Source organism: Calonectris borealis, chromosome 1 (genome assembly GCF_964195595.1).
Source record: "Calonectris borealis chromosome 1, bCalBor7.hap1.2, whole genome shotgun sequence".
In the NCBI taxonomy this organism is placed as follows: Eukaryota; Metazoa; Chordata; class Aves; order Procellariiformes; family Procellariidae; genus Calonectris; species Calonectris borealis.
Genome location: NC_134312.1, coordinates 24,624,923 through 24,638,493, shown reverse-complemented (window position 1 = coordinate 24,638,493; position 13,571 = coordinate 24,624,923). Strand labels below are relative to the sequence as shown.

The following is a 13,571-nucleotide window of genomic DNA, read 5'->3' as shown; positions in this document are numbered from 1 at the left end:
AAATATGTTCAACCAAACACAGGAAGAAAAATAATACGAATGTAAACACACTCCTATACATGTGTGTATATATATATGTACATACACACACAGATACTGCAGAAGCACGAAACAAACCCTCTAAAGAATCAAACTGAAGATGTTTTACTATAGCTTGTTACTTCTAAGATGGCAATACACAAACATTCAGTAACTACCAGAAGCATCTGGCTAAACAGATGCTTTAATGCCACCATTTGTAAATTGTAGATCAAAGTAACTGTCTTGAGATTTCTTTCTATTAACTATTTATTCAACTGTTTAATTTTTCATTTCCTTTTTAAATTTTTTTTTAACTTTTATTTATCTTCAATATTAGATAATAGGAAACGGCAATTATTTAAAAAAGAAACAGATACAAACCACTGTGAACAGAAGGGAAAAGAGTATTACTCTCATCTTTAGGCTCCAGAAATGAAATCTTTACTTTTGCAACAGTTTTTATTCTGTGCTGCAAAATCTAAATACATCATCAATATTTTGATTTGGAAAAACCAAAACGGAACACAATACTTTATAGAACAAAACTACTGCAGATTTAACTCTGAGTCTGCTTCCTCACAAACAGACCATCAGATACCACAACAGTCTGTGATTGGTTTGTTTTGCACTCTAAAGTTGGTGTGCTATTACTTACTAAAAATTGACTATTTTAATTGAAGTTGCACACATGCTACAGTTTAAAGTAATGTTTTTTCAGCTACATAGTTTTAAATAAATTCTGGGCTAAGAATGTTGATGAACTTTGCTCAAGATCAAATAAAAATTGAAAATAAAAATAAAACTTAGGGCTTCAAAATATCTTTAAGAATCTGATTTATGGTTCTTAAGCTGTATTTTGGGCATGTAGAGCTGTTGACCTGGAACTGTTCAAGGTTTTCAGAAGTGTACTTTCTGAAAATGCTACCCTTTATTAATTTTGATTCTAAGAAATATTTTGTAAACATAAAATTGTTACCATCCACATGCATGTCTAGGTAGGCTGAAATGAGATTTTAATTCAACCCGAGACATATGAATATACTGCATGTATCTAAGAGAACAAGCTAGGTGGAGGTTTCCCCAGGAAAATATGATGTTACTCTTATGACTTATTGTTAACCAGCAGCAAGGATTCTTCTTGACATAATTCTTCCCTGCATTATGAAAAAAACTGACTAATATCTGCAGGAAAAAAAGAGAAAGAGTTGGGGAAGAAGTAGAGTCACATTGTAACGTCCCAAAAGTTTAATGGTCAAGCACATAATCTCTGTAATTGGACACTACAAAGACAGGCTCTTTTTCTTTTATATTTACTATTTTTACTCAGGCTAAATACTTGAGATGTCCTTGGGCTTAAGGGAGGGGAGAGAGGAGAGAATCACCTTTGTTAAAAAATTTAAAATATCTAAGACTCTTAAACTATTCAGGAAGGAAAGCTAGAATATAATTTTGAACACTTCCAACAGACCTTCCAGCAGACAGAAACCCATCTGCCTGTTGTACCAAGCAGTCCTGAAGTACTTCCCTGGACAGTTTTCAGAACACATAAAATTCTCATGTATAGACATTCCAAACTACACACCCTGAGCTGAAGCATGCTCAGTTAAATAATTCATGATCATACTGAAAACTCATTTTATTCATCAGTGTTTGAACATTCGTCTAATGCAATAATGGTATCAAAATGATGAACACTTAATTATCAATTGTATAAACTGATAAGGCTAAATTAGGTACCACTCGCTTTCAGTGGGAACACAGTGCAAAGCTTCAGCCTTAAGCTTTAATGTATGTAAGAAGGAGCAACATCTCCTATCTAGGGGCATATCTATATAGTGAATAAAGACCCATATGGATTAAGTACAGTGGCTCCACTGCCCATGCTTCCAGCAGCTACCAGCTTAAAGCTATACGGTTTTATTAACACAGTGTCAGAAAGAGAATGCATTAGTGCAGGATTGTGCCAGATCTAATGCGACTACAGAATTTTCTGACAAGAGCCATTTCATGCCCTGTCAATTCAGAGCAACCACTGAGCATTTTGCACCCTCTCAAGCAGATTTAACTCTGGATTGTGTAAAAAACCGAAAAACCAACATTGAAATATTTAACTGAATAGTGAATATTTTTACACTAAAACCCATATCAATTAAAACTGTTTTAGAGATTTTCATGATAAAGTAGCAAGTGAATCTCAACTATCTTCATAAATAAGAAACTTTTCAAATTGTGTCCCTGATCTCCACTGATATTGTTGTGTTGTTTTTTTTTACAAACTGAAAATATACAGGGAAGATGTATTCGGAAGTTATTAATGACATCTAGGCAAGGACTAGTTGTTAAGTAAATCATCATTTTCCCTATTAAATTTCTACTACTTATGAAACTGAAGTGATTAACTTGCCAAATAACTCAGTTGCAAAAATCTGTCCTAGATGTTTCAGAGACATATTACCTTGAAAGTCAGTGCATTTCACTTTACTGCTTTTACGTATCTGGATAGAATGGCTGTCTTAATTTATTTCCAGCAATCAGTGCTTGTCTAAGTAAGATGTTCAAAGTCCTCAGGTCCCCGAAGTCTTGTTAAAGCACCTAGAAAATGACAAATCTAGACCACATGATCCTTCATGCTCTTCCATGATTTACTCAAAGAGTAAAAGTAGTACTTTCTATATTTGATTCATTTCCTTCTTACCCTCTTTGTTGTCAGCAATGTGAACAAAGGAAACAAAACCTTTAAAAGATTTGTGGGGTTTGTTTTGTTTGTTTCTTTGCTTTTAAGCCTGAGTTTTAAACCTACAATATTTATCAGGAGGAAAGTACCTCCATTCACCATGGGAAAGATCCTGAATTATTACAGATAAAGCTAATCTTTTCAGTTCCTTATAAACACAGCTAAGAAATCCATTACAATTGCAGGCTGAGACTATTAGTGAGAGCCCAACTTCTCAAATAAATATATATAAGTATTTTATATATCTATATACTATATAGATATTGTAAGACTGATAGCATTTGAACAGGTGTAGCATAAGCAAGCAATCACCAGACACCACCACAAAATGAAGATTTTTTGAGAAGCTCACTAAAGACCAAATAGAGTAAATCAATATTGAAATAATCTATCAATCTTTTACATTAAAAACAAAATACTGTTCTCTGCCCTCTACAAGTCTAGATTATACTTGCACCTTTACAATGGAGTCTTTTACAGATTTTAGTGGCACGTCAAGAAGGAAAGAGTATCAGTGATGAGATCTCCCACCCAAAGGAACTGTTTTGTAAACTTTTTAATTTGGTCCTTCCATTTGAGAAAGCATAAAGACTATGTGTTATTATTGTTGTTCTTTTTAAGCTAAAGAGATTTTTCATTCCCCTGAGATTCTTATCTTCAAAGGAAACTTGTTTCTCAATATCCTTTCTCCAGATTTATCCTCATTTTATTATAACCCAAAGAACAGGAAAGTCTGAAAAACCTGAAGAGTCCCAGCATGTGCGCTGGGTTGACCTTGGCTGGCGGCCAGGCGCCCACCCAGCCGCTCTCTCACTCCCACTCCTCAACAGGACAGGGGAGAAAATAAGGTGGAAAAGCTCATGGGTTGAGATAAAGATAGGGAGATCATTTACCAGTTACCATCATGGGCAACACAGACTCGACTTGGAGAAGATTAATTTATGGCCAATAAAAATAGGGTGAGGTGGTGAGAAACAAAGACTAAAACACCTTCCCCCCCCACTCCTTTTTCCCAGGCTCAACTTCAATTTTCATACCCAATGTCTCTAACTCCCCTCTTCTTCCCCCGAGCGGCACAGGGGAGATGGGGAGTGGGAGGTTGTGGTCAGTCCATAACAGCTCCTCTTCTCTCCTGCTCCTTCCTTCTCACCTTTTTTTCCTGCTCCAGCGTAGCTCGTTCCATAGCTGGAGTCCTTTGGGATAACCCTACTCAAGTGTGACTCCTCCATGGGTTGCAGTGTAGATCAATCTGCTCATCTGAGGTCTCCTCCAGGCTGCAGAGGAATCTCTGCCTGGAGCACCTCCTCCCCTCCTCCTTCTCTCACCTTGGTGTCACAGGGCTGTTTCTGACACTTTTTTCCTCACTCCTCACTGCTGTGCGGTGTTTTGCCCTTTCTTAAATACATTTTCCCCGAGGCGCTGCCATCTTGGCCGAGGGGCTCAGCCATGCCCTGCGGTGGGTGGGTTGGAGCCGGCTGGAACCGGCTGTGTCCGGCACGGGGCAGCCCCGGCCTCTCCTCAGAGAGGCCGCCCCGCAGCCCCGCTGTTACCAACACCTGGGCACCCGCACCCAGCACAGCTTGCTTTCCCATTTTCGATTCTTTTTCATGCCTGGCAGCCCCAAATCCTTCTCCTTAAGCCCCCAGCAACCAAACACCACACATCCATTAGCATCCGGGAATCTATCTCCAACCTTTGAAGAGCTCCCTCTGGAGTCTTTCTTTGAATTCATACTTTTAAAATATTAAGTATTATTTAAGTATTAACTGTAGCTAAATCATACGACAGTTCCATAAGTATTCAGCTCTAGGGGCAGAATAATCTTTATTACTATTACTTCTAAGCTAGCAGGATAACTTGATTTGCTCTACACACAGCAAACACGCACACACTTAATTCAGTATTTTATGAATGTTTGTATTTCTAATTAGACCTGAACACTTTTCTGTTTCTAGTCTAAATGCATTGAGTTCCTGCAGATACTTGCACTTAGCATTATTCCTCATTTACATCTAGGAATATCTGTTGTGTTGTAACTTTCATAATGTAAAACAACTGGAATCTGTACCTCTCCACTTTTACTGGGCTACAATATTACCAACAACAATTATTTTCTGAAAAAACAGTGACATGCAACTTTTCCACAGCTTTCTCTAACAACTACCATTTGCTTTTTCCTACATAAAACAATCAAAACAATATTTCATCTTAAAGATTTGCAATTTATTGTTTAGCAAAATAACTTTAGTTTATCAATGACTATGTAGGACACGATAATATTGATTTTAATTTAGTCTCAAGAGGGAAAAAAACAAACATGCACTATATTTGCTATAAAAACAGATGGACCGTTACTGGCTCAGTTCCCAACTTAATGACTACATCTATTTTTAAATATTAACATTTAAATTAGATTATCCCATATTCTTCATTAATAAGAGTACCCCATATCTTCATATTCTTCTTCTTGTTTGTTTATGTTTCAGAGCTATTTTGGGGAACACTACTGCCTTCTGAACATTGAGTAAGAATGTAGAATAGAAAGGTTTTCTAGGAGCAAGCCTTGTCACCTGCTATAATAAACACCAACGGGAATACATTTCGACAACGAACTGTAGGGAAAGCACAGAACTGCCCTCCTGCAGACACCAGGGCACTGAGCCCTAGCGCTGCAGATACATTGTTTCTTCTGTTGACATGGTCAACAGTGTGTAAAAATGCTGTTGAATTGCCAAAGGCTATTCATTAGCTTGTGGACCCAGTTAATCTAATATATTCTTGAAAAATCCCATGTTGCTCTGCATAACTTAACTATGACTGCTGACTGGGCCAGTGGCTGCCTTTAGTACAGCTGACACTTAGTGTACGATAGCCCAGAGAGCAGCACACGCACGCCTTGGCTTTTCTGTGGGCAAGCATTAGGCCACACTTCAGCTACAAGTACAGTGAAGCCACACTTTAGGTACACGTGAGAGCAAAAATTTCCTGTCAATAGGGTCTTTCATATCAGTATATCTGTTTATCTAGAATACTACCACATGCACCAAATGGAAGTAATTAAGCATGCCCACAACACAGATATATCAGTATAGTTCAGTTGAACACGCTGAAGCTAGCATACACACATTTGCACAAACCTCCCAGATGTTCCTCCCACTCATACACTCTAAACGGATTCAAACAGAGGCTGAAGATTGCTTGGTCTTCAAAAAGTGAAGCCATTAGTTGAACCTTAGTTGGACTTGGAATTTTTTTTGGGTGTGCACAGTTTTCAGCTATTTCATTTATGTTTCAAGCTACCTAACTGTAAGCAAAGCTCATTCTGAAAGCCATGGCACTGCAGGTACAGTACTGTGCTCTCACAAAGGCATTTACTGCCTTATTTTGAGTGCATCAACTTCAGAGTGCTGCTGGCAGTTTTTGAGCAAGTAAGATCACACAGATCTGTTTGCAAAAGGTTTTGCAGACAACCCACTAACTCTTGATACTGATTTAATGCTCACTTCTTAAATTTCTGTATTTAGAAGCCAAATTCATGGCTATTGACATTATTCAAGAAACTTGCATGCATAACTAAGATCATAAAAATCAACAGTCACCATCATAATCTATTATTTTTTGTTCAATTAGAAATACATTTAGAAGGGGAAAAAAAAAAACCAACTTTAAAATGCACAGTAGATTTATAATAAGCAGAAAATACTTTGAGTAATTCTGAATCAAATAAGCAATTCTACTGCTTAATTGAATTCAGCAGGGATATCACCTAGCTGTGTACTTACTGAGCACCTAGTGAAATGGTACAATCTTCAAGCAAAACTATTCAATCAGTAAGTGTTCACCTCACAGAGAGAAAAAATGATTCAGTTGTTGCACCACTTTACAAGTACGAATATGCTGGCACTGCATTTATAGCCTATCATAACACTTATTGTCAAAATCTCAAGGAAGAACTGCACACAGTTACACGACAATCCTTGCCCACAATGGCTTTTTTTTTGTACAGGTCCTTTTCCCTGTTTTGTACTGATAGTATTAGCTGGATAAATACTTTCTTCATTTGCTATCTCCACCAGTCTGCCTAAACCGACTCTGATACCCCCTACCTATTTGTTGTTCTGTTTCCTTGATGTTAGCCGAGAACCATGGTCAAAGGATTACCTGAATTTGTTGTTCTGCTTGATTTTTAACAAACATAGTAAGAATGTGTTTGGAGGAGGAGATTTTTAATCTGTTGAATATAATACGTACCAGTTCCTTTGCTTACATATGGAGGCTTGAAGAATTTCACAACACCGTACAAATTCACTATAGTTCCATCTTTAAGATGATTCAGAGGAGTATACACATATTTTGGTGCAACAGACTGGAAAGGCGTGATAAAATTAGGGAACAGGAGAAAAAATTATTCAAACATGCACCCAGAATTTTATCTTTTAACACCATCCACCCTCAGATATGCTTTATTTAATCTTAAAAAAAAATAAAGGTTATCTCTTTCTTTCTATCTTATTCACTTCAGACTCTCTAAAGATAAATATGTATATATATTCACAGGCAATAAAGCACACAAGACTTAGTTCCATTTCTTTTTGTGATTGTATCTTCCTTACAATAAACTAACCAGTCAGTTCAAGTAAGTTTCAATACATGAAATAGGTGAATAAAAGTCATTATAATAAAGAACAATGGAAAGTAATTTTTTATTGATTAATTTTAACATGACCATCCAAATGGCGTTCTAAAACACATACATAAATAATTTTGTAATTCTTACTGGCAGTGTCACTGCACAGAATCACTGTCTTGGGGGTGAGTTTACCTCTCACAGCCATTGTGTAAGTCTTCCTATTAAAATAGCACACTTGTTGGAGGATTAAAGAAATTAAGGACTACCTTCTACTATTTAAGGACTACTCTCTTCTCATCTTAAGGTTACATTATATGCTGATTAGTCTCCTTTAAAGAATACAAGTTCTGACACACTGACTGAAAACTGTGGTTTTCAATTACTATATCGGGGGAAAAAAATGAAACTCTTCATAAAATTAACACGAAGTCAACACGATTTTATCATCTTCGGTACTAAATCTTTAACTTTATGATAAAGAACAATAAAATTTCATACACCAATTTCTATGCCTTTTATATATTACTTCCTGTAGAATTTTAATTAAGACACTAAAAGCTTGTTCCAAATGGTAATCAAAAGAAATCTTAAGAGCAGTACATGAAGTCTGATTTTACATCAAACGAAGATTCATATTTCCATTTTTTTAAAGCACAAGCACACAACCTTCTTTAGAATGGAACTTACCTTTCTACTTCATATTTCCTAAACCAATATGCAGCCTATTTTGAGATTGAGATGGGAACTATCCTGCAAGTATAGAAAAAGTACTACTTTTTCATATTTTATTCTGTTTTCCAGTCATATTATTTGCAAAATGAAAAGCTAAACAAATGACTGCTGGGATGAGAGTTTGGAATTAAAATAAACAGGAAAGAAAAAGAATTCCACACATTCTTATTTACATGCAGTTAGTCTCACATGGTTTAAAAACATCCCAAATATTAACTCACCACAGATGCAGTTTCTGAAGCAGCAGTTGTTCTTGGTATAGTATAAATCTGAGGAGAAAAAAACCAGCAAACTCTCTGATTACAGAATTGAAGGCATTGCAAATATAACAAGATTTGATAATGCTAAAGCAAATACAATGCTACAAGCAAATACAAAACAGCACTATAGACACTTTTGCTATGTGAATCACCTCTGAAACTAGTAAAATTTTATCCTACTGAAAAAACCAAAATATTTACTCCAGTTACACTCAGACAAAAGCTACTTTAAATAACATACATTTTCTAAAGTAGAAACACACTTGCTTGAATGTAAGTCAGGTCACATTAGTAGAGTCAGCATTTGAAAGTTGGAGGCCACAAATTTAAAACTGTATTTCCTAACAGTGACTTGCTTAACAGAGAACTTAAATGGGTTCAGGTTTTGTACATGCCAATCCTTAGAGCAGGAATACTCCCAGTGACTTGTTACTCTCCTTTGGGTGGCGTGGAGGGGGAAATGGTCAAGGAAAATTCACCAGAATGGGATAAATTCTATTTAAAGTTAGTTCCTAAGCTTTTAGACCATGCTTATAAGCCAGACTTATCTTCAGTGTAAGGTCTTTTAAAGAACTAATCCTGGTGATTTGACGTAATGCCAACACACACCCACCCTAGAACGAGAAATGCAGGGCTCAGCTGCCATCCTGATGCAACACCACAGCCTGTCTGCCGGACACAGGGTCCCATGTCACAGCTGCGCATCGCCTCAGCAGTGCAGACTCCAGCTGGGGATCTGGTTTTGCTCTCCACACTCAACTGCATTCCTGAGCCTAGTTTTACTTCCATTTGTTTATTTTAAACAGTTGGGCGAACAGTTACAATTGAGAAAGTGAAGCACACAAAAAATTCAAATCATTTGCATTAATTTTAAGCATCCAATGAGTATGTCAGTAAATTAAGTGCCACAAGCTCCATTCTGTCAATGATGAGACAGACACCTCCTCAACACAACCTACACGTTCAGTGAGCTGCACATCTTCCTTGGGACTAGACTGCATGTTGGGAGGTCCTGCCAATACTCAACCGCATGCCTCATGTAGTGCCTAAAATTTAGGTACGTTTAGTTTAGACACATTCGCCCAGACTCAGGGCACAGTTTTGCTATCTATTATCTTCAATTAAACATACTTTTTCTACCTATATATCATCATTATCAACAGATAATATCATGAAATAGTCTGCACTGTAATTTTAATTCATTTTGTTTCTCATTGAGCTGCATGCCAAGCTTTAGTTATCTATAGAGGTCAATTCCGGAAAAAATACCTTTCTGAAATAAAAAATATTTTCTTAAATTTAAAATTATTGTCAGACAACAATTATACAGACAAAAGTTCAAACCTTGACATTGGCACACAATTTATTTTAGTAAGACTCTTTTATATGTGATATTGTGTTTAAGTTTTTACAATTATTTCTAAGTTTGTTTCAAAATCTGATGGATAGGTTGAAAGGAATCACCGTATAGTGCAATGCTATATTGTTCTCCAATGAAGGTGCCTTTTCCTTTTCACTGACTACAGAAAGGAGTTTGCAGCGTTGTCACTGAGAGTTTAGTACAATTCCATTATCCTTCTTTTTAACAGCAGTAGACAATTACAGTGATCAAAAATGTGCAACACTTTCTCACCAGAAGCCCATAACTGTTGGGATAACTTTCATAAGAAATATTAGAAATATCTCACTGAAGTGTCCAACAAAGTTTTTGAAACCTTCGTTTCATTCCACACCCAGTCCCTCTCCCTTCCCGCCCCCAATTACAGGTTTCCAAATGTAGAATAATATCCTAAATCTTCTGTAATTTTTGTAAGTCCTATAACTTTAAAAATACTAATGCTTACGCTTAAAAAGGGTAGCAAATGTTTTTTGAACCAAAGACACAGTGGCCACAACAAACTCACACTGCTGATGTATTACCACAGACAAATAGAAGCAGCAGCAGAACACTCCCATATCTCCACTCCCATTTCTCAACAGATGGAAGCATTTAAGATGGACAGTATTGTTGTGAGAATAGTACAAAAGAACAAATATTTTCCTCAGAAAAAAGGGGTGTAATTCTCTTTTAAAAATTAAGAATCTAGGAATCCATGTATTACAAAGGCAAAGTATAATGATGTGAGTTAAAGCAGTACAGACTCGTAGCCCAGAGAAAACTTACAGACCTAAGACCACGCTTGCATCCTCTACCTTGTCTGCATTACTGCATTATGTTATTCACAAGAATGGCTTAAACAGCTCTAGGGATCTATGTAAAGCCAAGTAAGATCAAACTCAACAAGCAGAAATTTACCTGGGAGGCCTGAGATAATTTGGGTCTTGCATGGATAGGGGTATTACAAAATTGTATGCACACACACACACAAACGTGTTCTGATTGTTTCCTGATGGACATGCTAAAATAACGTGTAGTACTTCAGATTCTAATAGATTTTATTGTTTTTTCTACTCAAAGCAAAATGTTAATGTTGGTTTTTGGAAAAAAAAAAGGTAAAAAAAAGTTGGGTACCCACGTACATAAATGGCTGATCCAGCTTCTTCAGACACCTCCAGGTGGCAGCCATGTCTACCATCCTCTCTCGCTGTGGGCGATTTTGCCAACTTAAATCCTGCAACTACGAAGGTGTCCTATGGGGACAGGGTGATAAACAGATGATTACATAGGCTGTAGCACGGACTCTATTTTAAGAGTATGTGACGTGAAATTTCACCCTACTCTTAAGACATTCAAGAAACAAAAATCCTGAAAAAATTCTAAACTCTGCCTTTAAGTCTCTCTGTTTAGTTCCTCCCATAGAATTCATATTTCCAACCAATGCCAGCAAGCATTTTTTTTCAAATTCTGCTAAAATTTTCACACTTATGCTGCTACTGTGACTGAGTGTTAATTTTGACAAGGGCTAGAGGGGAAGAGTCACTGAATCAAGCAAGGGTGCAACATTTGAAAAAGCAGCTCTCCGGTTGCTATCATAAAGACCCCAAAAGAGCAAGTGTGCAAACAATCGATCACTTGCAAGAGAAAGAGAAGAGACCTGCTGGTTACAGAAAGCCAAGATGTGCTGCCCACAGCTGGCCCACTGTCCTCCTTCCATCTCAGAGGGTAGGTGGGGTGCTGAGATAGAGAGAATGAAAGTACAGGGCGTATCCTGCCGGTTTATGTCTGCATATTTACAGTACAAGTAAGAATCATTCCCCTTTGGATATACTGACTCCTTTCTGGGTAAGCTTAACAAAGCTAGAAAAGGAATCACACAGCGGATCAGCAGTGACAAAACACTCTTCTCTCAGAGCTTATTTCTTATTGAGTTACAGCTGCACTTTGACAAGACTCTTCTTGTAGATATTTTCTGTTTTGGTTGGATTGACGCCTTCCAATTTCTTCCTTAAGGATCAAATAAGTAGGTCAATCAATAGGTAGGTTTCTGGTAGCAAAAGAGACATTGCAAACTTCCCTGGCGTCAATCCTGAGATACTGGCACAGGAAGCAACTGTATTTGCAACTGCGATTTCACTTCGGTATAAAGTTTCTCAGACACCACAAAGTGAACAAGAAAAGGATGGTTTAAGGGGTAAACGATTTATGTCCCTGCAGCAGCTCACCTTTTTAGTAGCAACCTTACCAAAAAAAAAAAAAAAAAAAAAAAAAAAGTAAAAACAAAAAGGGAGAAGATAGAAAATACATTTAGGAGATAGAGATGATAAGAAAGGTATCTGACCAAACAAAGATAATGCTGGGAACTCTGATACAATGAGAAGTTCCTTTATAGTAAGCTCCTTTGGTACCAGAAGTGTATAGCAGGGCTGTACCAATGTGATCCTTTCCAATAAAGATATTAGACTCGGAACCCTATTTCTATTTGACCTTCTACCAAAGCTTCCATAAGCTTTTACTGAATTACTTTTGTTCATGTGTTTATTTGATTACAACAAATAAAAGAGTTTTCTGATTAAAGGTGACAGTTTTAGCCAAATATTGCACTATGATGGCTCTTTTTTGCTCTTTCAGCAATCTGACAATGCTACTCTAAATGATTTAAGATCCAAAACCTTAATGTTTTGTGCAAGAAAAAGAAAGGCTACTAGCTTAAGTGACAGTGAAATATTTAGTTATTAAAGGATTTGCAAAAAAAAAAAAATACTGCAGAAAACATAAGTTTAATCAGACAGTTTAATACACAACAGAACTACTTTGGGCATGGTGATTTTCAGGTAGTGTCATAAATGGGGAATACAATGTATATTTTCACTAAAAGATAATATGTAAGTCACCTAAGTGTAAGCCGTACTCAGAGCTAAGTAAGTTAAAATGGGTCAAAACAATTAGACAACTCAATATTCCTTGCACCTGGAACACACCGCCCTGCTGACATACATTAAAGTTGTTTCATTCTTTCGAGATACAAACACAAGCTTCAGGAAACTCAGTTATTTTGCAGAAACCAGGTGTTAGCATGTCTTTCCTTTCACTGTTGCTGATGCTACTCATGGTGTTCCTTCAACAGTGGCATCAACCTTCAGCTAAAAAGCTATGCCCTGCTATACATTATTCCCGTTTCAGCGTTTTATTAGATTGCAGGCTGCACAAGATTCTGTGACTTGGTTGCTGAGTCAGGATTGGAGCTCCGTACAGTTGACTTGTCTTGTTCCCCTCTGTCAGAAGGAACTTTAGAATTACACAGACTAAAGCCTTTACACAGGTTGATAATAAGTGGAAACTTTTTTTGTGAATAATATTAAATCACTGGTGATTACTCTCATGTAATATGCAATGCGTAATGTGACATTCAAAAAACACCTGTGAAAGGACTGTGCAATTTCAATGAGGAGAAAAGACAGCACTAACCTCAAAATCTAGTTTTACAGGTGGAAAGAACAGGTATATTCCTGGATTTGTTACAAATTCATGGTCAACTTTGACAGATTGTGACTTGCAGTTTCTAAACATGCAAAAAATTTACATAAGGTTTGCATGGTGCTTTGAAATTCAATGCTATATTAGTTTTCAAAATAGATTAATTTCCATTTCACCTTTAGCTAAGAGGAATTATTAGAAGTTCTCTTACAATTGGCTTGGGAATCAAAGCCATTTACATAAATTGGTGGATTTTCATGTCAACAGGAGAGTATTACATTTCATATACATAAACTATAACACTCAACCAACGTTTTTAAACAGCAAAAAGAAATCCTA

At 36.7% G+C, this 13,571-nt stretch overlaps 1 protein-coding gene across 6 annotated transcripts in view; it reads right to left on the bottom strand.

Annotated features, from left to right (window-relative positions):
- The window catches only part of POT1 (protection of telomeres 1), a 70,884-nt gene that overhangs the window by 43,652 nt on the left and 13,661 nt on the right, over nt 1–13,571 (bottom strand). For 5 of the 6 annotated variants that reach the window (XM_075146692.1, XM_075146699.1, XM_075146671.1 and 2 more), the window contains 3 exons: nt 10,898–11,008; nt 8,339–8,386; nt 7,007–7,121 (listed from right to left, as the gene is read on the bottom strand). In XM_075146692.1, coding sequence (XP_075002793.1) covers nt 7,007–7,121; nt 8,339–8,386; nt 10,898–11,008 — 274 coding nt within the window. The remainder of the gene's footprint in view (nt 1–7,006; nt 7,122–8,338; nt 8,387–10,897; nt 11,009–13,571) is intronic. The other variant, XM_075146718.1, reaches the window with a different exon arrangement.